Here is a 26,588-nt window from a genome sequence, read left to right as displayed (position 1 = left end):
TCCTTTTTTTTTATTAAATATTTTATTGAAAATTTTTGGTCAACCAACACAGTACATTGTGCATCCTTTACACAATATTATAACAACACAAATAACAATGACCTATTTTATAAACAAAAAATGAATAAATAATAAATAACAAAAATGAAAACTAGCCCTAATTGGCAACTGCCTTGTCACAAGTAACACTCTCCAAAAATATAATTTAACAGTCCAATATATAATTATCTGTAGCAACGACCTATACATACTATACAGTATATATTAACAACCCTGAGAGTCCTTCTGGTTCCCCCCCCCCCCCCACCTCCCCACCCGCCCCCCCCCCCCGCCCCCCCCCCCGATCCTGGGCTGCTGCTGCTGCCTTCTTTTTCCCATTCCGTCTATCTTTCTGCGAGGTATTCGACGAACGGTTGCCACCGCCTGGTGAACCCTTGAGCCGACCCCCTTAGGACGAACTTAATCCGCTCTAGCTTTATAAACCCCGCCATGTCATTTATCCAGGTCTCCACCCCCGGGGGCTTGGCTTCTTTCCACATTAGCAATATCCTGCGCCGGGCTACTAGGGACGCAAAGGCCAAAACATCGGCCTCTCTCGCCTCCTGCACTCCCGGCTCTTGTGCAACCCCAAATATAGCCAACCCCCAGCTTGGTTCGACCCGGACTCCTACTACTTTTGAAAGCACCTTTGTCACCCCCATCCAAAACCCCTGTAGTGCCGGGCATGACCAAAACATATGGGTATGATTCGCTGGGCTTCTCGAGCACCTCGCACACCTATCCTCCACCCCAAAAAATTTACTGAGCCGTGCTCCAGTCATATGTGCCCTGTGTAATACCTTAAACTGAATCAGGCTTAGCCTGGCACACGAGGACGACGAGTTTACCCTGCTTAGGGCATCTGCCCACAGCCCCTCCTCGATCTCCTCCCCCAGCTCTTCTTCCCATTTCCCTTTTAGTTCATCTACCATAGTCTCCCCTTCGTCCCTCATTTCCCTATATATATCTGACACCTTACCATCCCCCACCCATGTCTTTGAGATCACTCTGTCCTGCACCTCTTGTGTCGGGAGCTGCGGGAATTCCCTCACCTGTTGCCTCGCAAAAGCCCTCCGTTGCATATACCTGAATGCATTCCCTTGGGGCAACCCATATTTCTCGGTCAGCGCTCCCAGACTCGCGAACTTCCCATCCACAAACAGATCTTTCAGTTGCGTTATTCCTGCTCTTTGCCACATTCCATATCCCCCATCCATTCCCCCCGGGGCAAACCTATGGTTGTTTCTTATCGGGGACCCCCCCAAGGCTCCAGTCTTTCCCCTATGCCGTCTCCACTGTCCCCAAATCATCAGTGTAGCCACCACCACCGGGCTTGTGGTGTAGTTCCTCGGTGAGAACGGCAATGGGGCTGTCACCATAGCCTGTAGGCTAGTCCCCCTACAGGACGTCCTCTCTAATCTCTTCCACGCCGCTCCCTCCTCCTCTCCCATCCACTTACTCACCATTGAAATATTAGCGGCCCAATAATACTCACTTAGGCTCGGTAGTGCCAGCTCCCCCCTATCCCTGCTACGCTGTAAGAATCCCTTCCTCACTCTCGGGGTCTTCCCGGCCCACACAAAACCCATGATGCTCTTTTCAATCCTTTTTAAAAAAGCCTTCGTGATCACCACCGGGAGGCACTGAAACACAAAGAGGAATCTCGGGAGGACCACCATCTTAACCGCCTGCACCCTCCCTGCCATTGACAGGGATACCATATCCCATCTCTTGAAATCCTCCTCCATCTGTTCCACCAACCACGTTAAATTTAACCTATGCAATGTGCCCCAATTCTGAGCTATCTGGATCCCCAGGTAACGAAAGTCCCTTGTTACCTTCCTCAAGGGTAGGTCCTCTATTTCTCTACTCTGCTCCCCTGGATGCACCACAAACAACTCACTTTTCCCCATGTTCAATTTATACCCTGAAAAATCCCCAAACTCCCCAAGTATCCGCATTATTTCTGGCATCCCCTCCGCCGGGTCCGCCACGTATAGTAGCAAATCGTCCGCATACAAAGATACCCGGTGCTCTTCTCCTCCCCTAAGTACTCCCCTCCACTTCTTGGAACCCCTCAACGCTATCGCCAGGGGCTCAATCGCCAGTGCAAACAATAATGGGGACAGAGGGCATCCCTGCCTTGTCCCTCTATGGAGCCGAAAATATGCAGATCCCCGTCCATTCGTGACCACGCTCGCCACTGGGGCCCTATACAACAGCTGCACCCATCTAACACACCCCTCTCCAAAACCAAATCTCCTCAACACCTCCCACAAATAATCCCACTCCACTCTATCAAATGCTTTCTCGGCATCCATCGCCACTACTATCTCCGTTTCTCCCTCTGGTGGGGCCATCATCATTACCCCTAACAACCTCCGTATATTCGTGTTCAGCTGTCTCCCCTTCACAAACCCAGTTTGGTCCTCGTGGACCACCCCCGGGACACATTCCTCTATTCTCATTGCCATTACCTTGGCCAGGACCTTGGCATCTACATTTAGGAGGGAAATAGGTCTATAGGACCCTCATTGTAGCGGGTCCTTTTCCTTCTTTAAGAGAAGCGATATCGTTGCTTCAGACATAGTCGGGGGCAGTTGTCCCCTTTCCTTTGCCTCATTAAAGGTCCTCGTCAGTACCGGGGCGAGCAAGTCCACATATTTTCTATAGAATTCGACTGGGAATCCATCCGGTCCCGGGGCCTTTCCCGCCTGCATGCTCCTAATTCCTTTCACCACTTCTTCTACCTCGATCTGTGCTCCCAGTCCCACCCTTTCCTGCTCTTCCACCTTGGGAAATTCCAGCCGATCCAAGAAGCCCATCATTCTCTCCCTCCCATCCGGGGGTTGAGCTTCGTATAATTTTTTATAAAATGTCTTGAACACTCCATTCACTCTCTCCGCTCCCCGCTCCATCTCTCCTTCCTCATCCCTCACTCCCCCTATTTCCCTCGCTGCTCCCCTTTTCCTCAATTGGTGTGCCAGCAACCTGCTCGCCTTCTCCCCATATTCGTACTGTACACCCTGTGCCTTCCTCCATTGTGCCTCTGCAGTGCCTGTAGTCAGCAAGTCAAATTCTACATGTAGCCTTTGCCTTTCCCTGTACAGTCCCTCCTCCGGTGCTTCCGCATATTGTCTGTCCACCCTCAAAAGTTCTTGCAGCAACCGCTCCCGTTCCTTACTCTCCTGCTTCCCTTTATGTGCCCTTATTGATATCAGCTCCCCTCTAACCACCGCCTTCAACGCCTCCCAGACCACTCCCACCTGGACCTCCCCATTATCATTGAGTTCCAAGTACTTTTCAATGCACCCCCTCACCCTTAGACACACCCCCTCATCTGCCATTAGTCCCATGTCCATTCTCCAGGGTGGGCGCCCTCCTGTTTCCTCCCTTATCTCCAAGTCCACCCAGTGTGGAGCGTGATCCGAAATGGCTATAGCCGTATACTCAGTTCCCCTCACCTTCGGGATCAATGCCCTACCCAGCACAAAAAAGTCTATTCGCGAGTAGACTTTATGGACATAGGAGAAAAACGAGAACTCCTTACTCCTAGGTCTGCTAAATCTCCACGGATCTACACCTCCCATCTGCTCCATAAAATCTTTAAGTACCTTGGCTGCTGCCGGCCTCCTTCCAGTCCTGGACTTCGACCTATCCAGCCCTGGTTCCAACACCGTATTAAAATCTCCCCCCATTATCAGCTTTCCCATCTCTAGGTCCGGAATGCGTCCTAGCATCCGCCTCATAAAATTGGCATCATCCCAGTTCGGGGCATATACGTTTACCAAAACCACCGTCTCCCCCTGTAGTTTGCCACTCACCATCACGTATCTGCCCCCGTTATCCGCCACTATAGTCTTTGCCTCGAACATTACCCGCTTCCCCACTAATATAGCCACCCCCCTGTGTTTCGCATCTAGCCCCGAATGGAACACCTGCCCCACCCATCCTTTGCGTAGCCTAACCTGGTCTATCAGTTTCAGGTGCGTTTCCTGTAACATAACCACATCTGCCTTAAGTTTCTTAAGGTGTGCGAGTACCCGTGCCCTCTTTATCGGCCCGTTCAGCCCTCTCACGTTCCACGTGATCAGCCGAGTTGGGGGGCTTCCTACCCCCCCCCTTGTCGATTAGCCATCACCTTTTTCCAGCTCCTCACCCGGTTCCCACGCAGCTGTATCTCCCCCAGGCGGTCCCCCCCCGCCCATCCTCTCCCATTCCAGCTCCCCCCTCTCCCCAGCAGCAGCAACCCAGTAATTCCCCCCTCCCACCCCCCCGCTAGATCCCCCGCTAGCGTAATTACTCCCCCCATGTTGCTCCCAGAAGTCAGCAAACTCTGGCTGACCTCGGCTTCCCCCCGTGACCTCGGCTCGCACCGTGCGACGCCCCCTCCTTCCTGCTTCTCTATTCCCGCCATGATTATCATAGCGCGGGAACCCAGCCCGCGCTTCTCCCTTGGCCCCGCCCCCAATGGCCAACGCCCCATCTCCTCCACCTCCCCTCCTCCCCCCATCACCACCTGTGGGAGAGAGAAAAGTTACCACATCGCAGGATTAGTACATAAAACCCCTCTTTGCCCCCCACATTCGCCCCACCACTTTGTTCGAACGTTCTTTTTAATAACCCGCTCATTCCAGTTTTTCTTCCACAATAAAAGTCCACGCTTCATCCGCCGTCTCAAAGTAGTGGTGACTCCCTCGATATGTGACCCACAGTCTTGCTGGTTGCAGCATTCCAAATTTTATCTTCTTTTTATGAAGCACCGCCTTGGCCCGATTAAAGCTCGCCACCTCCGCACTCCAGTCTTGATAAACGCGGATCACCGCGTTCTCCCATTTACTGCTCCGAGTTTTCTTCGCCCATCTAAGGACCATTTCTCTATCCTTAAAACGGAGGAATCTCACCACTATGGCTCTGGGAATTTCTCCTGCTCTCGGTCCTCGCGCCATCACTCGGTATGCTCCCTCCACCTCCAACGGACCCGCCGGGGCCTCCGCTCCCATTAACGAGTGCAGCATCGTGCTCACATATGCCCCGACGTCCGCTCCCTCCACACCTTCAGGAAGACCAAGAATCCTCAGGTTGTTCCTCCTTGCGTTGTTTTCCAGTGCCTCCAACCTTTCCACACATCGTTTCTGATGTGCCTCCTGCGTCTCCGTCTTCACCACCAGGCCCTGTATATCGTCCTCATTCTCGGCTGCCTTTGCCTTCACGACCCGAAGCTCCCGCTCCTGGGTCTTTTGTTCCTCCTTTAGCCCTTTGATCGCCTGTAGTATCGGGGCCAACAGCTCTTTCTTCATTTCCTTTTTGATCTCTTCCACACAGCATTTCAAGAACTCTTGTTGTTCAGGGCCCCATGTTAAACTGCCACCTTCCGACGCCATCTTGGTTTTTGCTTGCCTTCCTTGCCGCTGTTCTAAAGGATCCACTGCAATCTGGCCACTCTCTCCTCCTTTTTCCATCCGTATCCAGGGGGAATTCCCTTCTGGTTTACCGCACAGTGTTTTTAGCCGTCAAAATTGCCGTTGGGGCTCCTATCAAGAGCCCAAAAGTCCGTTTCACAGGGAGCTGCCGAAACGTGCGACTCAGCTGGTCATCGCCGCACCCGGAAGTCTACGAGATAGGCACTCCTGACTATCGACCTGTACCAGCTTTTGAATCCCGCAGGCTCAGAACCCATTCGAAAGGCCATTTGTTTCCCTGACCTGGTGGGCCATTTCCAAAGTTAAGTATTGGCCTGTTAGTTGTAGGAAGTAGCTTAGAAGTAGAATTAATGTATAAGTATTAATTGCTGTATATAATAAATGAGCGTTAATTTAACTCTTACTAAGCGGTGTGTTGGATTATTAATCATTACTCGGACTTGAGCCACGTGGCGGTATCAAAAAGATACCTGGCGACTCAAGAGCAAAGGTGACAGAATTAGAGCAAATAAACTAAGGCTAAAACGAGCAACACCTTGATTTGGAGCAGAGCCTGAGGGGGGATTGGGGGAGGGCCCGAAGGGGAGATATTTGATGATATCACTTGGCGTGGGGCCAGCGATTCAATGGGTGGGACTTTGCCAGCCCATGGGGGGGCTGCAAGGTTATTCTGAGATCGGGGTGCCTTTTAAAAAGTTTAATTGAGTTTAGGCGCCGCCCCTCTCAGAAAAATGTTTCTAGGTGCCATTCAGCACTCCCAGCACGGAATCAAAATGAGAGAATTGCCCCCTTTATCTTCTCACTCCCAAGCCTGTGTTCCCACTCTTCCTTATGTAGCTTATCTCGGCCAATCCTGCCCACAGCAGAAAGAACTGTCTCCTCTTTATAGACCAACCAAAGCTCTCTAAAAGCTGCTGATTACTAGTTATCCTATCGGTAACTCGCCAGCATTTGAGCCTCAGTGATTACACGTTTTGCATGTACATTGCATCGATGCTAAGAGCCTAAACCCAACCAATCAAGTCCAGATTTTTCCCTGTGAAGGTGCACTAACTAACAGTCTTTCTTGACCATGCCTGAGACGTCAGACAAAGGCATGGTCCTGAGGAAACAGCCCAAGCATGTGGCGAGAAGGAGAGGAGGTGTTCTGGACAAGAGGAAGGGCAAGGAGAGCTACAGCTTCTACATCCACCTGAGGCAGGTCCACCCCGAGAGGAACCTCTCCTGCCAGGCTATATCCGTCCTGGACTCCTTTGTCAATGACATCTTCGAGTGCCTGGCCTGCGAGGCTTCCCATCTGCAGCAAGCGGCAGGCCCTGTCCTCACAGAAGATCCAGACTGTCGTCTGCCTCCAACCGTAGGGGGAGCTGGGACACATTATCCGAGGCCCCCAAGACCACCACCAAGTACACCAGCTGCGAATGAGAACAGAACGAGGGCAGCTTGCGTCACTGTCTGTGCGGAGTCTGCACGTTCTCCCCATGTGTGCGTGGGTTTGCTCCGGTTTCCTCCCACAGTCCAAAGATGTGCAGGTTAAGTGGATTGGCCATAGTGTCCAAAATTGCCTTTAGTGTTGGGTGGGGTTACTGGGTTATGGGGATAGGGTGTAGGTGTGGACCTTGGGTGGGGTGCTCTTTCCAAGAGCCGGTGCAGACTCGATGGGCCGAACAGCCTCCTTCTGCACTGTTAATTCTATGATAGATCACTCCAGTCCATCATGAGACAGGGGGGGATGCAGGACACATTCAACTAAAAAAGAAAATATCAAGGGCCCGCTCACCCATCCATGCGCCCAGACTTGGGAAATCAGCACTCAGGAGCCTTGTACTGAGAACGTGTTCCATTCTGCAATATATCCCTCATTTAAGAGTGTAAAACTTACCAAAGTACTAAAAAAGGGGAAAAAAACAAGGTCCAACCATTAGGAACAGATATTGTGAATCTCCTTACTTGCTATACACCAATCATACAGCATATAAGAAAGAGGCCCCTTGGCCCATCGAGTCTGCATTGACCCTCTGAAAGAGCACCCTACCTAGGCCAATCCCCTGCCCTAGCCCTGTGACCCCACCTAACCTGTGCATCTTTGGACACTAAGGGGCAATTTAGCATGGCCAATCCACCTAACCTGTGCATCTTTGGACACTAAGGGGCAATTTAGCATGGCCAATCCACCTAACCTGCACATCTTTGGACTGGAGGAGGAAATCGGAGCACTCGGAGGAAACCCACATAGAATCAAGGAGAATGTGCAAACTCCACACAGACAGTCACCCAGGCCCAAATTGAACTGTGAGGAAACAGTGCTAACCACTGTATCACCGTACCAGAGTCATCTATGGCTCCATTTGTAGCAGCCTTAACCTCTAACTCATAAGGTCAAGAGATCAGTTCCTCCTCGAGAGACCTGAGCACAGATTCCAGGTTGACACTCCAGTGTGGTACAGCGAGAGTGCTACACTTTCAGGGGTGCAGTTGTTTGGATGAAATGTTTATAAAGGTATTGGGTTCCCATAACCGGCAACCAGGGACTCACAATAGTAGAAATTTATTCACCTTAACTGAGCCGCCCTTAGATGATGTGTGTCTGCCTGCACTCTGGGAGAATCCCCGTCATCCCGACATGTGACCTCTTTTGTACTCGCGTCAACCCAGTGTCCACGTGACCACCCGGGTCCAAACAATTGAGATCCTGTCTGGATTTTAATAGATGTAAAGCATCCCAAAAGAGAATTTTGAAGTAGAGCTGGGGAGTTCTCTCCAATGTTCTGCTCAATAGTTGTCCCTCAACAAGAATCACCAAACTATATCAGAAAAAAGCTTTAACAAAGAGTCATGCAGACTCAAACCGTTAGCTCCCTTCTCTCTCCACAGATGCTGTCAGATGTGATGCGATTGCCCTGTATGGGACTTCAGGTGGTGGCCATGGAGTGAACGGTCGCATATTCAGCAGCTCTGCTGCTTGTGATTTTTAACGGCTTTTAAGCTGGATTTTAGCGGGAATTTCTCAATATAAGTTGATAAAAGTGAGAGGAGAAGGAGGCGACCCACAATTTATGGAACCGTGCCCAAAAAATAGTCAGAAAAGAAGAAATCAAAAGATGGATGGAAACAAAACTCAGAAAGCAGCAGGTTGAATGACAACGAGGCAAAGTTTGGCCACGTCTGCCCAATGGACAATGGACCAGTTGGTCGAATACTTGGATGGGAAGTTTGCCCAGCATCGCAAGGAGTGTGCTGAGGACCTGATCCAGGTGGTGGCCTCGATTAAGGGGGTGGTTGACTGGGTGGAGGAGAAAGTGAGGACTTAGGGGCAGGAGATTCAAAAGCTGCAGGGGCAGGCGACGGAACGAGAGGAGGACTCCAAAGTGATGGCAATGAAATTGGCATTCTATAGGAACGGCAGAAGCGGCTGTTGGAGAAGGTGGAATACCTGGAGAATCTTTCTCGCAGGCAGAATATCAGGCTTGTTGGTCTGCCAGAGGGAAAGGACGGGTCAGATGTCGGTTCGTATGTGGGGAAGATGCTGGAGAAGCTGATGGGGGAAGGTTCGTTCCCCAAGTCGTTGGAGGTGGACCAGGCCCATAGGGCTCATATGTGTAAGCCCCAGGGTTGTCAGCCCACGAGGGCGATTGTGGTGCAGCTGCATAGGTTCCTGGATAAGGAACGTATTATGAAGTGGGCTCGGCAGACGAAACGGTGCACCTGGGAAGAGTCAGAGATCCGGGTGTATCAGGATTGGGGAGCAGAGCTTGCAAAGAGGAGGGCAAGTTTTAATAAAGTCCAGGCGGCCCTGAATGCGAAAGACATAAAATTTGGACTGCTCTACCCGGCCCGTCTCTGGGTAACTTACGAGAACCGGGAGCTATACTTTGCCTCGCCGGAAGAAGTGGAGGTCTTTATGAAAGGCAAGGACTTGGTGGATGCATAAGGACTTTAAAACCTAAACTGTGGTGGACTGAGTTTTTTATAAGAAATCCGGGGGGGGGGGGGGACGGACGGACGGACGGGGGGGCGGGGGGAGTTTTGTGCGGTTCTTTCTTTCTCTGTCTGGAAAAATCTCAACCTCTCAATTCTATAATTTAAGCTGCAACATTTGGGAGGAGAAGGGCTTTTTTCTGCTTGATTTGATTTTGATTTGCTGTTGTATGTGCCGAATTGCAGCGAAAAGGGTTTTGAGTTGCGATGTTTTTTCTCTTCTGTTGGAAAAAAGTTGGTTGAGTTTCTGCATGCATAATGTTTTTTCCCTACCCCGTTTGATGTCTCTCCTATTGTTTTGGTTCCGTTTGAAGGTGATGGGATAGATAAGATTCTGTGAAGGGAGGGAGGGAGGGTAGGCCTCTGTGCCTGGGCCTGGGGGGATTGTTTGTTTGCTTTCTGTGTTTGATGTTATTGTGTTGAGAACTTATGTTAAGGGAGGGGGGGGGGAGAGGAGATCCAGCAAGTGGTAGGATGCTAGGCGCCGGGGTGAGAGCTGCTAGGCTAGCTGGATAGCTAGTTAACGGGAGCAAAGTGGGGGGGAGAGCTGAGGAGAGATGGAGTGAGGAGGAGGGGGTGGGAGCGGGGGATAGCTGACGAGTAAGGGACTTTCGGGGGATTGGAGACGGAAAGCAGTGGGCGGTAGCTGCCGGAGGCGGACCAAGGGAGGTGCAGGACATAGGCTGAGGGCTAGCCTAGGAAAGGTCATGGCTGATCGACAAGGGAGGGGGGCGCGAGAGCCCCCCCCCCCCGCCCCCAACAAGACTGGTCACGTGGAATGTTCGTGGACTGAATGGGCCGGTCAAAAGGGCCCGTGTATTCGCACACCTGAGACTGTTAAAAGCGGATGTGGCCATGCTACAGGAGACACACTTGAAGCTGAGAGACCAATTCAGATTGAAGAAGGGATGGGTCGGACAGGTGTTTCATTCAGGACTGGACTTTAAAACAAGGGGGGTGGCCATCCTGATTAGCAAGAGGGTGGCATTTGAGGTGGGGAGGATAGAGGCAGACCCGGGTGGTAGATTTATTATGGTCAGTGGGAAACTGGAGGGAGTGGCAGTGATAACGGTGTATATATACGCCCCAAACTGGGATGATGTTGCGTTTGTTAGGAAGGTGCTGGGAATAGATCCCTGACCTGGACTCGCACCGGTTGGTTATGGGGGGTGACTTCAACACGGTCCTGAATCCGAGACTGGACCGACGACTTCTAGGTCAGGGAAAGTATCAGCAATGGCAAAGGAATTGTGGGGGTTCATGGAGCGCATGGGAGGGGTGGACCCATGGAAATTTGGGAGGCCAAGGAGCAAAGAATATTCATTTTATTTCCATGTGCACAAGGTATACTCCAGGATAGATTTCTTTGTACTGGAAAAAACACTGTTAGTGGGCGTGGAAGACACTGAGTACTCAGCAATTGTGGTGTTAGACCATGCGCCAGATTGGGTAGACCTGCGGGCAAGCACAGGAAAGTCTCAGCGCCCACAGTGGAGATTAGATGCTGGGCTGCTAGCAGACGATAAGATCTGTGAGCGAGTGAGGGAGGCCATCCAGGGGGTACATAAAAAACAACAATATGGGAGAAACTGCGGCAGGAGTGGTTTGTGAGGCATTGAACGCAGTTATCAGAGGGAAATTTATTTCAATTCGAGCCCATAGGGAGAATATTGAGCGGACGGAGCTGGACAGATTGGTAGGAGAAATCTTACAGGTGGACAGGAGTTATGCAGAGTCTCCGAATGAGGAGCTCCTGAGGGAGCATCCGAGACTCCAAATGGAATTTGGGCTCATTTCCACAGGTAAGGTGGAAGGACAGCTGAGGAGGGTAAAAGGGGCAGTATATGAACATGGGGAGAAAGCTGGCAGGATGATGGCAGGATGAGGGAAGGTAGTGATAGACCCGGGGGTGGTTAATGACGTGTTCCGTGAATTTTATAGTCAGTTATATGAGTCGGAACCCCCAGCCGGGGAGGAGGGTATGAATCAATTCCTAGAGAGGCTGGAGTTCCCGAAGGTAGATGAGGAGCTGGAAGACCTGGGGAGCCCAATTTGGCTTGGGTAGGTGATAGATGGGTTGGGGGCTATGCAATCGGGTAAGGCCCCGGGACCTGATGGATTCCCAGTGGAATATTCGTGGTCCAGGCACGGGGGCAGGAAAGGAGAGGGAGGTTTGGCCCTCCCGAGCTTCATTAAGTATTACTGGGTGGCCAACATATCGATGGTCAGGAAGTGGGTAGTGGAAGTGGCATCCTGTAAGGGTACGAGTTTGGAGGCCTTACTGACGGCGCCCCTGCCGTTTTTGCCGGCTCGGTACTCTACAAGCCCAGTGGTGGTGGCAGCCTTTAGGGTGTGGGAGCAATGGAGGCAACACATGAGATTGGAGGGGGCATCAGTGTGGTCACCAATTTGTAACAATCACCAGTTTGCCCCGGGGAGGCTGGAAGGGGGCTATAGGGGATGGCGGCGGGCAGGGATTGAGAGATTTGGGGACCTATTCATTCAGGAGGGTTTCCCCGGACCTGGAGGCATCAGAGGAGGAGTTTGAGTTGCCGGGTGGGAACGGGTTTCGGTGCCTCCAGGTACAGGATTTTGTCCGGAGGCAGGTACCTGGCTTCCCTCGCCTCCCTCTGATGGGGTTACAAGATAAGGTGCTGTCAAAAACAGAGGTTGGAGAGGGGATGGTCTTGGAGATCTACAAGGAGTTGATGGAGTGGGAAGAGGCCCTTGTCAGGTAGGTGAAGAGGATGTGGGAAGAGGAGCTGGGTGGGGAGATAGAATTCAAGCTGTGGGAAACAGCCCTGAAGAGAATCAATTCATCCTCGTTGTGTGCCAGACTTAGCTTGATCCAGTTCAAGGTGGTCCACAGGCCCACATGACTGTGGCCCAGATGAGCAGGTTCTTTGAGAAGGTGGAGGACAGATGTGGGCGGTGTGGGGGTAGCCCAGCAAACCATGTACATATGTTTTGGGCATGTCCGAAATTGAGGTGATTCTGGCAGGGATTTGCGGACGTTATGTCAGAGGTCCTGGAAGGAAGGGTAACTCCGAGTCCAGAATTGGCAATATTTGGGGTATCGGAGGATCTGGGGGCCAAGGGGGGGGGAGGGAGACCGATGTTCTGGCCTTCTCCTCCCTGGTGGCGCGGAGACGGATTTTGCTGGGATGGAGGGACTCGGAGCCCCAGAAGTCAGGAGTGTGGGTTAGCGACATGGCCGGTTTCTCAGTCTGGAGAAAATTTAATTCGCTTTGAGAGGATCAATTCCAGGGTTCGCCGTGAGATGGCAGCCATTCATAGACTACTTCAAGGAGAATTGAACGTCAGCAGTAAGGGGGGGGGGGGGGGGCGGGGGGGGGGGAAGGGGCGGGGGGAGGAAAACAGGAGTCATGGCAATGTTACAACGGGACAGAGAATATCGTTTACGGGTATCTGGGGAATAGAGCGGGGGAGTAGGGGGCGTTGTTCTGTAGGTTGCTTTTTTTTTCTTTCTTTACATGTGTTGCCCCGTGCAGTTGTTTAAGAGATGTTAATGTGTTAAACTGTGAAAATTACAAATGCTTCAATAAAATATTTTCTGAAGAAAGAGGGGCAGGATTCTCTGATCCTGAGGCTAAGAGTTGATGCCGTTGTAAACGGCGTTGCGTTTTACGACGGCATCAACAGGCCCCCAGGATCAGCGATCCTGCGCCCTACAGGGGGCAAGCACGCCACTGGAGCGACTCACGCAGTTCCAGCTGCCGATACCGGTGTCAGAACCGGCGCCACGCGTATGTGCATGCGCGCGGCGGCCGGCGGGAATTCGCGCATGCCGCGCTGTGACCGGCACGAACACGCGCATGCACGCTAGCTGCCTTCTCCGCGCCGGCCCAGGCGCAACATGGCGTAGAGCTACAGGGGCCCGGTGCGGAGTAAATGAGGTTCCCACCAGGGGAAGCCGGCCCACCACCGGTAGGCACCAACCGCGGGCCAGGTAACGTTGGAGGCCCCTCCGGGTCTGCCCCCCCCCCCCCCCCTCCACCACCACCACCACCACCAAGCCATCCCCTGCAGGATGGACGCCAAGGGCCCACCGGGTAGACCACATGGGAACAGCGGCGGTAGGACTTGGCCTATCTCGGTGGCCACTTTGCCCATCCTGCAAGGAGAATCAGTGGGGGGGGGGGGGGGGGGGCGCAATACCAGCACCGCGCCGGCGGCGATTCTCCGGTGACCGGAGAATCGGAGGACCGCCATCGCGTGAAACACCCCCCCCCCCCCCCCCACCACACCGGCGATTCTCCGACCCGGTCCGGGGTCAGAGAATCCTGCCCGAGATTGCCCAGTATTTCCTGTTTTTGACCAAAAAGAATCATCTGGTCAATATTCCCATGACGTACTGTGGGATCTTGCTGTGCAAAGAAATTACTCATTTCCCGAGTTACAGTGCTGCTCAATTGACGATAAAAGCACTCTGGAATGTCCTGAGTTTGTGAAAGGCACGATATAATTGCAAGTTTTTTCCTTTTAAGTCAGTGTTATTTTCTCTCTCTCAGCTCGCATCTACTTGAAAGCAGTATTCTACCAGGAAATGCTTCTTTTCTTTAAGATCATTTCCCCAAACCTGTCCCACCTGTTTGGCGGCTGCCTGCCCTCCTCCAGGCATTCCTGCGTCACAATTGTTTTGAATCTGTAGACGCCTCTAGACAAATGCTCGTCTGGTTTTTAACGTATTCTTAAACGGGCCGTTTCAAAGTCGTTCCTCAGCTGGCACGGAGAAAGTGTATCAGAACGCAGCGAGGATGGGTAAGAGCTGTTCAGTTTAAGGTGCCCCAACAAATGGGAATTAAATAGCGAGCAACAGGAAATCACAGAGTGCGCAGGTAACACGCAAAGGAGAAAGGCAATTTGCTGACTGTCAGACCGGAACGCAGGCTGCTCTGCATAAGACGATAGGCATTTAGACAGCTCGAGGGAAAAGGCTCATTTCAGATACTCCTGAGAGTGCTATCGAACTGACCCAGGGGAAGTCACAACTGTCCCCACAGGGACATTCAGACTGCCCTTGGGTAGATCCAGGCTGGCCCAGAAAATATTTAGACCATTCTGGTATGGTGTAGGTTACAGTAAAGCAATTTATTTTTAAAAACATTTTTCCAATTAAGGAGCAATTTAACATGGCTAATCCACCTACCCTGCACATCTTTTGGTTGTGGGGATGTGACCTGTTGGTCTCACAGGGGCTAGTATGCGTCCACTCCTGGAACCATGTCGTGTTGGATGTTCTGGTCTACAAACAGGTCAACACGGCTGGAGATGGTGTAACTCTATTTTATTAACAACTCAACTGTAATAACATTCTGTAAGCTTGGGTACGTGCATTACCAGCTTATCTGTGGACCCTGTCCTACCACTATCTAGGTGAGGCACTCAACACATGGTGAATGTCTGAGAGGCAGGCTGTGAGCTCTGTGCTCTGAGCTGGCTGCTGCTAGAATGAGCGGGAACTCTGGTGTGCCCTGTCTTTATAGTGCGTGTGCTCTCACTGGTGATTGGCTGCGATGTTGTGTATGCTGGTTGGTCCTACTGTATGTCCATCAGTGAGTCAGTGTGTGCGTGATTGCACCATGATATGCTGATGTATATCATGACAGGACCCACACAGACACCGGGAGAATGTGCAAACTCCACACGGACAGTGACCCTAGCCAGGATTAAACCCGGGTCCTCGGCGCCATGAGCCAGTAGTGCTAACCATTGCGCCATTGTGCCGCCCCTTCAGTAAAAGAATTTTTGCCAGGCGTTGCTAACATATACTAGTTGAACTCCAAGGGAGACCGTGTGGCGTAGTGGTAGTGGTACTGCCTCTGGGCCAAAGAGCTGGGTTCAAGTGCCACTTCTGAACCTGATAGCCACAGAAGGTGTGCTCAAACAAGTTCACTACCAGCCTATAAATATGTCTGGAAGCAGGTGGTAAGAGCTGGCAGGTTTCCTGGTCAGTCATGCTACTGAAGGCAATGGCAAGCCAGTACAGTACTTCATCAAATGGACCAAGCCAATGCAAGTTGATGGTTCCCAATGCCCTCTTAGGGCATGCTGCCTGAAGTGGGGGGTAGTGGAACTGCATTGGGGTTACTTGTCTATTATTTTATTCAAGTATTTTTTCTTGTGGTGGAAAATTTCCAACAACCATTAGCGTTTTCTTTGGTGCGGCCAGGTTACTTGATTGATAATCAAAATGACTTGGGTTACCAGGCTTAGAGGGCTGAAGCTTTATAACACAGAGGTTTGATTGTGGTACTTAAAATAACGCAACAATTAGAGTCAATCCATGCGAATGGACTATTTGAGCCAAATAGGTTGGAAGGGAAACCAGGGGTCATGAGATACATTAGTGTGGTCGTACGTTACGCTAGATGGCTATTCTATAGTCAGAGAGTTGTCAACATTTAGAACGAAGTAGTGGACTCCCCCAGTCAGCTACTGGAATCAGTTCTTAGGGACTGAGTCACCGAGTATTTGGATGAATACGAATTGATCCGAGAGTTTCTGTGGAATTGTGAAGAGCAAGTGGTGTCTAATGAACCTTTCTGAGAAGTTAACTAACGTGCTTGGTAAGGGAATGGCCTTGGATGTTATTTATATGGACTTCCAGAAAGCTTTCATTAAGCTCCCACTTCAGAGATTCTTAACAAAAATGAGGGTGCATGGAATTGGAGACAACTTATTGTGTTGGACACGGAATTGATTAGGATGTGGGAGACAGACTTTTAATGGGTATTTACTCAGGTTGGCACGGTTTGGTTATTGATGTATTGCTGGACACTGGGACCTCAACTTTTCATTTATAAATTACTTAGATATAGGAACAGAGAGCCATGAATCCAAGTTTGTTCACAATACTAGGTTAGGTGACATAATAAGTATTTTGCAGTACAACAGGAGGTTGCAAGGGAACACTGATGGTTTAAATGAATGGGCAAAAGGTGAGGTTGCCCACTTTGGAACCACGATAGATCAAAGCATGGGAAGCTGGGAACTGTGGATGAACAGAAAACATGAGACGCAAGTGGACAAGTACAAACACGATTGAAAAGATGACTGGAATATTGACCTTTATCTCAAGAGGACTGGATACAAGTAAGGTGTGGAAGACATTTCAGCTGGAGAGAGCTCAGTTCGATCCCACCTAGATTACTTTGCTCCATTCTGGGCACACACCTCAGGAAGGATATGTTAGCCTTAGAGGAGGAGCAGCACAAATTCAGCCGAATGCTACCATTTCTAGAATAGTTACATTGGAAGGACATTGCACAGACCAGGCTTGTGTTTCCTGCATATTGGAGAATAAGCAGTGATTTAATTGAGGTGTTTAAGATGATTAAAGGATTTGATAGGATAGATGGACACAAACTATTGCCTCTGGTAGGAGAGTTCAGAACAGTGTGAGTGGGCGGGGTGGGGGTGCAGGCAGGGGGCGTTGAGGGACAGTTTACAGATCAGGGGCGAGATTCGGGGTCGGAGAATCGCCGGGGGTTGGCGTGAATCCCACCCCCGCCGGTTGCAGAAGTCTCCGGGCACCAGAGATTCAGCGGGGGCGGGAATCGCGCCGCGCCGGTTCAGCGGGGGCGGGAATCGCGCCGCGCCGGTTGGCCCACCCCCCCCCCCCCCCCCCCCCCCCCCCCCCGCTCGATTCTCCGGCCCGGATCGGCCGAAGTCCCACCGCTAAAATGCCTGTCCCGCCGGCGTGGATTAAACCACCTACCTTACTGGCGGGACAAGGCGGCGCGGGCGGGCTCCGGGGTCCTGGGGGGGGCGCGGGGCGATCTGGCCCCGGGGGGTGCCCCCACGGTGGCCTGGCCCGCGATCGGGGCCCACCGATCCACGGGCGGGCCTGTGCCGTGGGGGCACTCTTTCCCTTCCGCCTCCGCCACGGTCTCCACCATGGCGGAGGCAGAAGAGACTCCCTCCACTGTGCATGCGCGGGAATGCCGTCAGCGGCCGCTGACACTCCCGCGCATGCGCCGCCCGGAGATGTCATTTCCGTGCCAGCTGGCGGGGCACCAAAGGCCTTTTCCGCCAGCTGGCAGGGCGGAAATTCGTCCGGCGCCGACCTAGCCCCTCAATGTTGGGGCTCGGCCCCTAAAGATGCGGAGCATTCGCACCTTTGGGGCGGCGCGATGCCCGTCTGACTTGTGCCGTTTTGGGCGCCAGTCGGCGGACATCGCGCCGTTTCCGGAGAATTTCGACCCAGAGCTTGGCTGTTCAGGGCAGAGATCAGGGGCCGGATTCTCCGATCCCCGACTCTGAAATTGTGTTCGGCGACAAGGCGGAGAATCCCCAATGACGACAGAATCGGGGGCGGCACCGCTTTGGCGATGCTCCGCCTCCTGAAAAGCGGCCTACTCTAAGAGTACACCGCATGCTGTATCCATGGCCTCAGGCCATTGCCTGAGGCCCACCCCACGATGCTCCGTCCCCGGCCAGCCGAGTTCCCGACCGCGTGGAACACATGTGGTCTCACCCGTCGAGAACTCAGCGTGGCGGCTGCGGACTCAGTCCAGCGCCGCCGCAGTCGAGGGGGAGGGCCGATCCGCGGGCAGGGGAGGCATTATTCGGGGCTGGAGCACTGGGGGGCGGGGGGGAGGGGGGGCGGTCCAGGGGGCGCGAGCCAGCCCAAGGGGGGAACTATTTTTGAGGTCCGGGTCCGCATGCTGCGTCCGCTATGAAGCACGGCGCGGCCGCTGCATGCCGCCAGTGTCCCCCCCCCCCACAGAGCAGGGAATCGGTGCCCCACCCCACCGGAGCAAAGCAGGGAATCGGTGGCCGTTTTGAGTCAGTTTTCCTGGCATAAAACACCACCGTTTTCAAGCCGGCATGGGGGACTTTGTCTCCCAAATGGAGGTTCCAGCCCATGGAATCACATTTTCACATAAACAGCAATGGAAATCTGGAATTCTCTCCCCCAAAAAGCTACTGAAGCTGTGGGCTCAGTTGAAAATGCCAAAACTGAGATGGTGTGAAGTTTGTTAGACAAGAATATTAAAAGTTACAGAATCAAAGCGGGTTGATGGAGTTAAGATATAGGTCAGCCGTGATCTACCTGAAAGGGGAATGGACTTGAAGGGCTGAATGGCCTACTCTTGTTGCTGTTTGCCTATGATCGCGAATCCACTGCAAACATTGGAGGGGTTACTATGAGTGATCAACTTTATTGCTGTGTGAGGAGGCTGGTGGGTAGTGGGAATGTGTCCGTTAATCACTACAATCTTGGGCAGTTGTTGAGAAATTTCCCAGGATTTTAACTGAGGTGTTCATAGAATCCATAGAATCCTAAAAGTACAGAAGGAGGCCATCCAGCCCATCAAATCTGCCCTAAAAGAGCACCCAACCTAAGCCCACTACCCCATCCTATCCCCACAGCTCCACACATTGATCATGGCCAATCCACATAACCTGCACACCTTTGGACTGTGGGAGGAAACCGGAGCAGCCAGAGGAAACCCACGCAGACACGGGGAGAACGTGCAAACTCCAAACTGACACCCAAGGATGGAATTGAACCAGGAACTCTGGCGCTGTGAAGCAACAGTGCTAACTACTTTGCTATTATTGTGAAAGGTTTTAACAGATTAAATGAGGTGACGCTATATCCATTGACAGAAGGGCTGGTAACCAGAAGGCCCAAATTTAAGACGAACAGTGAAAGAAATAGTGGGAAAATTAGGAGATCAACGGGTTATGATGTCCTGGAATTTGCTGCTTGAAAGGGCAGTGGGAGATGATTCAAGAACCATTTTCAGTGCGGGAGTGAATAAATACTTGCAAAGGGAATACCTGAAGAGATCTGGGGGACAAGAAGAGGAAGACAACTAATTGAATAGCTCTTACAAAGAACCAGCATAGGCTCAAAGGGCCCAATGGCCTCCTTCTACACTATGTACAGTAAGTCTATGGATTCGTTTCCTAAATTGACCGGAAGATTTGTCTCTTTTTTGCATCTCCCTGCAGATTGTGCGGTTAATGGGTGAGAATGCAGGGAGAGAGGAGGCAGTGTGGGGTGATGATAGAATATCAGAGTCATGATATGCAAACATTGCACCGGGACAGCGCTCTGTGTGCTAGCCATTCTAACCCCTGTCTGATTTTGCATGCCCAGCCACCAGTTTTCTGTACTTACTCCCTCCCCTTGTTTCTCTTCTGTCTGCCTTAGTTGAATTCATTGTGGTGAGCTGCTTCGAGACCCAGGAGGACGATGAGCTGTCTCTTCAGATTGGGGATGTCATAAAGAATACAAAGTGCACGGAAGAGGAAGGCTGGTGGGAAGGAGAGATAAATGGGAGAAGGGGTCGTTTCCCGAGAATATTTGTTCAGGTATGTGATGTCTAAATGAAGCAGATAAATGGAATTTCGAAAGGCTGTGGACAGAGTCTGATGTAAAGGAACCAAACCAACACAGAAAGCTAATCCTATCTCTCCCGTGAGTTCTAGGTTCTGTTTGAACTTAAATTCTAATTGTGTTTATTTGAGACTTTACCCAGACAGGCAACTAGAGACAGTTGGTGAAGTACCTCTGAAAATGTTAGTAATTTGGAAATTAATACTTATCAAAACAGGAAAGGACTTGACTAGCATACTATGGATCTTGTTTCCCGGCTCAACCTTGGGCACATGTTCAAACTTGGCCTCTGTTCCACACCAGTAATTGGTCAACCTTGATGTCTTACATCACTGGCTTAAGGGCCAAATGTTTATCTCCCTTGTCAAGTATGAGTGCGATGCTAAGACCAAATCATGTGATGAAATAATGTCCCAGAATTCAGCATTAAATCATATTAGATTGACATACATTGATTATTTAACTAAAGCCCATAACTAAACTACAAACTAATTCAACGGGATTCTCTGTCATCGGGATCCTCCGCATCGCCGGCAGCGCACCCACCCCTGCAGGTTTCCCGATGGCGTGGGGGGGCCACAATGGGAAACACCATTGGTCGGCTGCGGAAACAAGAATCCCTTTCCCACCCGAACACCATAACCCTTTAATCCTTTATTCTTCAAAAAACTATCTATCTTTATCTTGAAAACATTCAATGAAGGAGCCTCAACTGCTTCACTGGGCAGGGAATTCCATAGATTCATAACCCTTTGGGTGAAGAAGTTCCTCCTGAGCTCAGTCCTAAATCTACTTCCCCTTATTTTGAGGCTATGCCCCCTGGTTCTGCTTTCACCCGCCAGTGGAATCAACCTCCTCGCATCAACCCTATCTACTCCCTTCATAATTTTATATGTTTCCATAAGATCCCCCCCGCATCCTTCTAAATTCCAGCGAGTACAGTCCCAGTCTACTCAACCTCTCCTCATAATCCAACCCCCTCAAAATTGGGATTAACCTAGTGAATCTCCTCTGCACACCCTCCAGTGCCAGTACATCCTTTCTCAGGTATGGAGAGCAAAATTGAACACAATACTACAGGTGTGGCCTCATTAACACCTTATACAATTGCAGCGTAACCTCCCTAGTCTTAAACCATCCCACTAGTAATGAAGGACAAAGTTCCATTTGCCTTCTTAATCACCTGTTGCATCTGTAAACCAACTGTTTACGACTCATGCACTAGGACACCCAGGTCCCTCTGCACAGCAGCATGTTTTAATATTTTATCATTTAAATAATAATCCCTTTTGCTGTTATTCCTACCAAAATGGATAACCTCACATTTGTCAACATTGTATTCTATCTGCCAGACCCTTACCCATTCACTTAAACTATCCAAATCCCTCTGCAGACTTTCAGTATCCTCTGCACTTTTTGCTTTACCACTCATCTTAGAGTCGTCTGCAAACTTGGACACATTGCACTTGGTCCCCAACTCCAAATCATCTATATAAATTGTGAACAATTGTGGGCCCAACACTGATCCCTGAGGGGCACCACGAGCTACTGATTGCTAGCCAGAGAAACACTCATTAATCCCCACTTTTGCTTTCAATTAATTAACCAATCCTCTATCCATGCTACTACTTTACTCTTAACGCAATGCATCCTTATCTTATGCAGCAACCTTTTGTGTGGCACCTTGTCAAAAGTTTTCTGGAAATCCAGATATACCACATCCATTGGCTCCCCGTTATTTACTGCACTGGTAATGTCCTCAAAAGGTTCCACTAAATTAGTTAGGCACGACCTGCCCTTTATGAACCCATGCTGTGTCTGTGCAATGGGATAATTTCCTTCCAGATGGAAATTTCTTCCTTGATGATAGATTCCAGCATCTTCCCTATTACCGAAGTTAAGCTAACTGGCCTATAATTACCCGCTTTCTGCCTACCTCCTTTTTTAAACAGTGGTGTCATGTTTGCTATTTTCCAATCCGCCGGGCCCACACCAGAGTCTCGTGAATTTTGGTAAATTATCACGAGTGCAGTTGCAATTTCCCTAGCCATCTCTTTCAGTACCCTGGGATGCATTCCATCAGGGCCAGGAGACTTGTCTACCTTTAGCCCCGTTAGCTTGCCCATCACTACCTCCTTAGTGATAACAATCATCTCAAGGTCCTCACCTGTCATAGCCTCATTTCCATCAGTCACTGGCATGTTATTTGTGTCTTCCACTGTGAAGACCGACCCAAAAAACCTGTTCAGTTCCTCAGCCATTTCCTCATCTACCATTATTAAATCTCCCTTCTCATCCTCTAAAGGACAGATATTTACCTTAGCCACTCTTTTTTTAAATATTTGTAGAAACCTTTACTATGTTTTTATATTGTGAGCAAGTTTACTCTCATAATCTATCTTACTCTTCTTTATAGCCTTTTTAAGTAGCTTTCTGTTGCCCCCTAAAGATTTCACAATCCTCTAGTGTCCCACTAATATTTGCCATCTTGTATGTTTTTCCTTCAATTTGATACTCTCCCTTATTTCCTTCGATATCCACAGTCGATTTTCCCTCTTTTTACCATCCTTCCTTTTTGTTGGTATAAACCTTTGCTGAGCACTGTGAAAAATCACTTGGAAGGTTCTCCACTGTTCCTCAACTGTTTCACTATAAAGTCTTTGCTCCCAGTCTACCTTAGCTAGTTCTTCTCTCATCCCATTGTAATCTCCTTTGTTTAAGAACAAAACACTAGTGCTTGATTTTACCTTCTCACCCTCCATCTGTATTTTAAATTCCACCATATTGTGATCGCTCCTTCCGAGAGGATCCCTAACTATGAGATCCTGAATCAATCCTGTCTCATTGCACAGGACCAGATCTAGGACTGCTTGTTCCCTCGTAAGTAGCATTACATACTGTTCTAGGAAACTAACGCGGCTACATTCTATAAACTCCTCAAGGCTGCCTTGACTGACCTGGTTAAACCAATCGACATGTAGATTAAAATCCCCCATGATAACTGCTGTCCCATTTCTACATGCATCAGTTATTTCTTTGTTTATTGCCCATCCCACCATAATGTTACTATTTGGTGGCCAATAGACTACTCCTATCAGTGACTTTTTCGCCTTATTATTCCTGAATTCTAATTATAAATATATCATTAATTAAATCTGAGCCCTCCTAATTGTAAGTGTCATGAGAATCCTATTTTTCTTTTTGGTTGTCTTCTGTTTTCTGTTTTCCTCCATGACTGGAGGTGTTGATTGTTTTGGAGGGTCCATTCTCCAGCAAGCGACCAGTCAGCCATTCAATCAAGTCATCGTGTGTCACAAGTGACCGTAGGGTGTCAGGGCCGACAAGCTATTTGAATGTACCCGACATAGGCAATGTATTTTCCTGAATTCCACACACAAAACACACGCACACACATATCTCCTGCAAGGGTCACTGGACCCAGAACGGGAACAGGACAGTTCTCAGCCACACCAGAGCCTATTACTCTGCCACCTATCGCGCTGCTGATTCAACTATGGGCCTTAGCTGGTCAGATAAAGCTCAATGTCATAACCAATGGTCACCTAAATTACCCTGAAGCAAGACAACCTCGATGATTGGGGCTCATTGTAACATACAGAGTGTCAAATTGGTGCTTGATAACACTGGAGGGAGACCAGTTCAGCAAAGGGAATGCTGAGAGGAACAAGGAATCAGATTACTGAACATGCAATAATGCAGGAACAGGGCAGATAATTAGAAACCATTAAACAGTATTAACTGCCAGTACTTGCGGTTCATTTCTTCTTTAACAGGATGTGAGCGTCGCTGGCCAGCCCAGCATTTATTGCCCATTCCTCATTGCCTTTGAGAAGGTGAGCTGCCTTCTTGAACTGTTTTAGTCCATAGGAATACCTCCAATGCTGTTAGGGAGGGAGTTCCAGGATTTTGACGCGGTGACAGTGAAGGAACGGTGATATATTTCCATGTCAGGATGTGGTGACTTGGAGGGAAACTCCCAGGTTGTGGGGTTCGCAAGTATCTGCTGCTCTTGTCCTTCTAGATGGAATTGTCGTGGGTTTGGAAGGTGCTGTCTGGGGAACCTTGGTGAGTTGCTGCAGCGCATCTTGTCGGTGGTACACACGGCTGTCACTGTTCATCGGTAGTAGAGGGAGGGACTGTTTGCGGAAGGAGTGCCAACCAAGCAGGCTGCTTTGTCCTGGATGGTGTGAATTCTCCCTTTGTGTACCCGAAAAGGAAGCTGGAATGTGGCAACTAGGGGCTTTTCACAGTAACTTCATTGCAGTGTTAATGTAAGCCTACTTGTGACAATAAAGATTATTATTATTATTATTATTATTAATCTTTTTCATGAGTATTTTTGGAGCTGCACTCATCCAGGTAAGTGGAGAGGATTCCATTGCACACCTGAATTTAGTCCTGTCATGGTGGACCACCTTCCAATTATATCACCCGATTGTTTTTAATTTGTCGAGTGTCCGTTATAACCCACACAAGGCCAATGGGGATGGACCAATTAGCCTCCCTGTGAGCCTTGTGGAATATGAGCTTTCCAGCTGAGGGGCGGGGGCCCATCAGCGGAGTTAATAGACTCTTATATAAAAGCCGGCCCAGATGACAGCTGTCTATGTGTAGTCCCAGCTGGGATCTTGTGAATAGTTTACTTTGCAATAAACTAGTTTTAGTTATGTCTCTTTTTTGGACTCCTCTATGGTCACTAAATTGGCGATGAGGGTAAAAGTAGAACTACAGTCTGCGCTGCTAACTACTGGACGAACGGTCATCTCCTATCACACTACCAGAATAAGGTTTGCATTGATTTCAAAATGCCGCTCTTTGGAGAACGTGATGCATTTGATGCTAGCATGGAGGATTGGGATGCAATAAGCAGAGCGTGTGCGATACTTTTCAGAGCTAACGCTATAAATGGTGCTGAGTAATACGCTTGACTGCCTGTGGAGCGCCCACCTTCAGTGTCAGAAAAAGCCTCACGTAGCCCGCAGCCCCGGCCTCCAAGATCTTTAAAGAGTTGGTTGCAATAGTGGCAAACCATTACAACCCCCAGCCATCGGTCATCGTGCAACGTTGTCGGTTTAACACGGTTGAGTGGACCTAACAGAGGTCGCTGGTCGAGCCATCATTAGACCTTAAGAAGGCCATAGGAATTTCGCTCTCAACAGAGAGAGTGCAGAAAAGGGAATGCAGGAAATCAAAGGGATGGAAGTGAAAAGTGCAGGGTGTACTCCTTGCCGACGTTTAGTGCCCCCCAGGTTCGGAACCCCCTTGGGGCAAACACTGTTGAGACAGGGGCCGTGGATCTAGGACCGCACTGATTGGCCTGATTCATCCCCTGAATCACTAGAGCGAGATCCCAGAAAATGTGGGGCGTGTGTGGTGATATACAACACTGAGTACACAAAGGGTTAATGTACATACATTACACCTAGCTAGACACTAGAGGGAACACTAGAGACATGACACACAGACAGTCAACCAATAGGTCAGTAAGATAGGACATGACCAATGGGCATTCACGATACACATAGAGGTGACACTACCACAGGAGGGCATTACACCAACCCATGTAAAAGGACACATCACACATGCTCAGTCTATTTCCAGTGGAGACTCTCAGTGAGCACAGACACAGGGTTGATTGAAACACATCACTCCCACCACGTGGATTGTAGCAGACTGGTTAGTCAGTCTGAGTAGCTATAGCAGGATTAACAGTAGCGTTGAATCCAAGTAGGAGAATTGTTAACAGTAATAAACATGTTAAAGCTATCTCCAAGTCTGAACCTTCCTTTGTCAGAGTGCACATCAAGGAAGCAACTTATGCTACAACAAGTGCACAACAAAACAGCGTGTGGCTGGAGAAATCGCACTGAGTGAAAGCCGCAGAGCGGCAAACAAATCCACCATCCCACCCGGGATAGGCCTCTTATCGCCTCCTTGGAAAGCAAACAAATGGAGTGGGCCAGAAGATTCTCATGACAGCTTGTTTACTTGCTCTGGATATCTGAAAACATTGGGACAGAATTTACTGGGAAAATACCAGTGAATTTAATACATCCACTGTTATTCATGTGTAAATTAGCTCACGATTTATGCTGAGGAAGAGAGACCACGCGAGTTGTGAATTGCCACAGGTGCTGGATGATTCCTGCTGCGCTTAAGTTAGCTCAACAATCCCAGGAATTTGAAGAAACTGTTGCGTTTATGCTTTTAATGGGGTGGCAGTGGCGCAGTGGTATTGTTTGCTGGACGAGTAATCCAGAGACCCAGGGAAATGTTCTGGGGAAAGGCTCTGGTTCAAATCCCACCTCTGCAGATGGTGAAATGTGAATTCAATAAAAATCTAGAATTAAAAGTCAAATGTTGACCATGAAACCATTCCTGATTGTCATAAAAATCCATCTGGTTCACTAATGTCCTTTAGGGAAGGAAATCTGCCGTCCTTACCTGGTCTGGCCTACATGTGACTCCAGGCCCACAGCAATGTGGTTGACTCTTAAAAGCCCTCAATGAATGCTGACAGAGACAACGATGCCCACATCCCATGAATGAATTTTAAAAACTGACACTTGCTGCAGAAGGTTAGGGCTGGCACATTAACAGCGGAAACATCCTTTAACTGATGAGATTTATGTTCCTGCAATGCCGTTCAAATGTTTCAGCCCAGAAAGGGAAAGTTTTACAAAGTTTTTTTAAAAACTTAGAATACCCAATTAATTTTTTTCCAATTAAGGGGCAATTTAGCGTGGCCAATC

At 49.8% G+C, this 26,588-nt stretch overlaps 1 protein-coding gene across 3 annotated transcripts in view; it reads left to right on the top strand.

The window, feature by feature from the left end:
- The first annotated feature begins 14,103 nt into the window (after window positions 1-14,103).
- sh3d21 (SH3 domain containing 21) overlaps window positions 14,104-26,588 on the top strand; it is a 161,714-nt gene continuing 149,229 nt past the window's right edge. For all 3 annotated transcript variants that reach the window (XM_072501976.1, XM_072501970.1, XM_072501962.1), the window contains exons 1-2: window positions 14,104-14,222; window positions 19,630-19,790. In XM_072501976.1, the coding sequence (XP_072358077.1) occupies window positions 14,219-14,222; window positions 19,630-19,790 (165 nt within the window). In that variant the 5' untranslated portion in view covers window positions 14,104-14,218. The remainder of the gene's footprint in view (window positions 14,223-19,629; window positions 19,791-26,588) is intronic.

The sequence above is a fragment of the Scyliorhinus torazame genome, chromosome 1, assembly GCF_047496885.1.
Source record: "Scyliorhinus torazame isolate Kashiwa2021f chromosome 1, sScyTor2.1, whole genome shotgun sequence".
Lineage (NCBI taxonomy): Eukaryota > Metazoa > Chordata > Chondrichthyes > Carcharhiniformes > Scyliorhinidae > Scyliorhinus > Scyliorhinus torazame.
The sequence above is the reverse complement of the archived record's forward strand: the minus strand, read 5'-3'. Positions and strand labels throughout refer to the sequence as shown.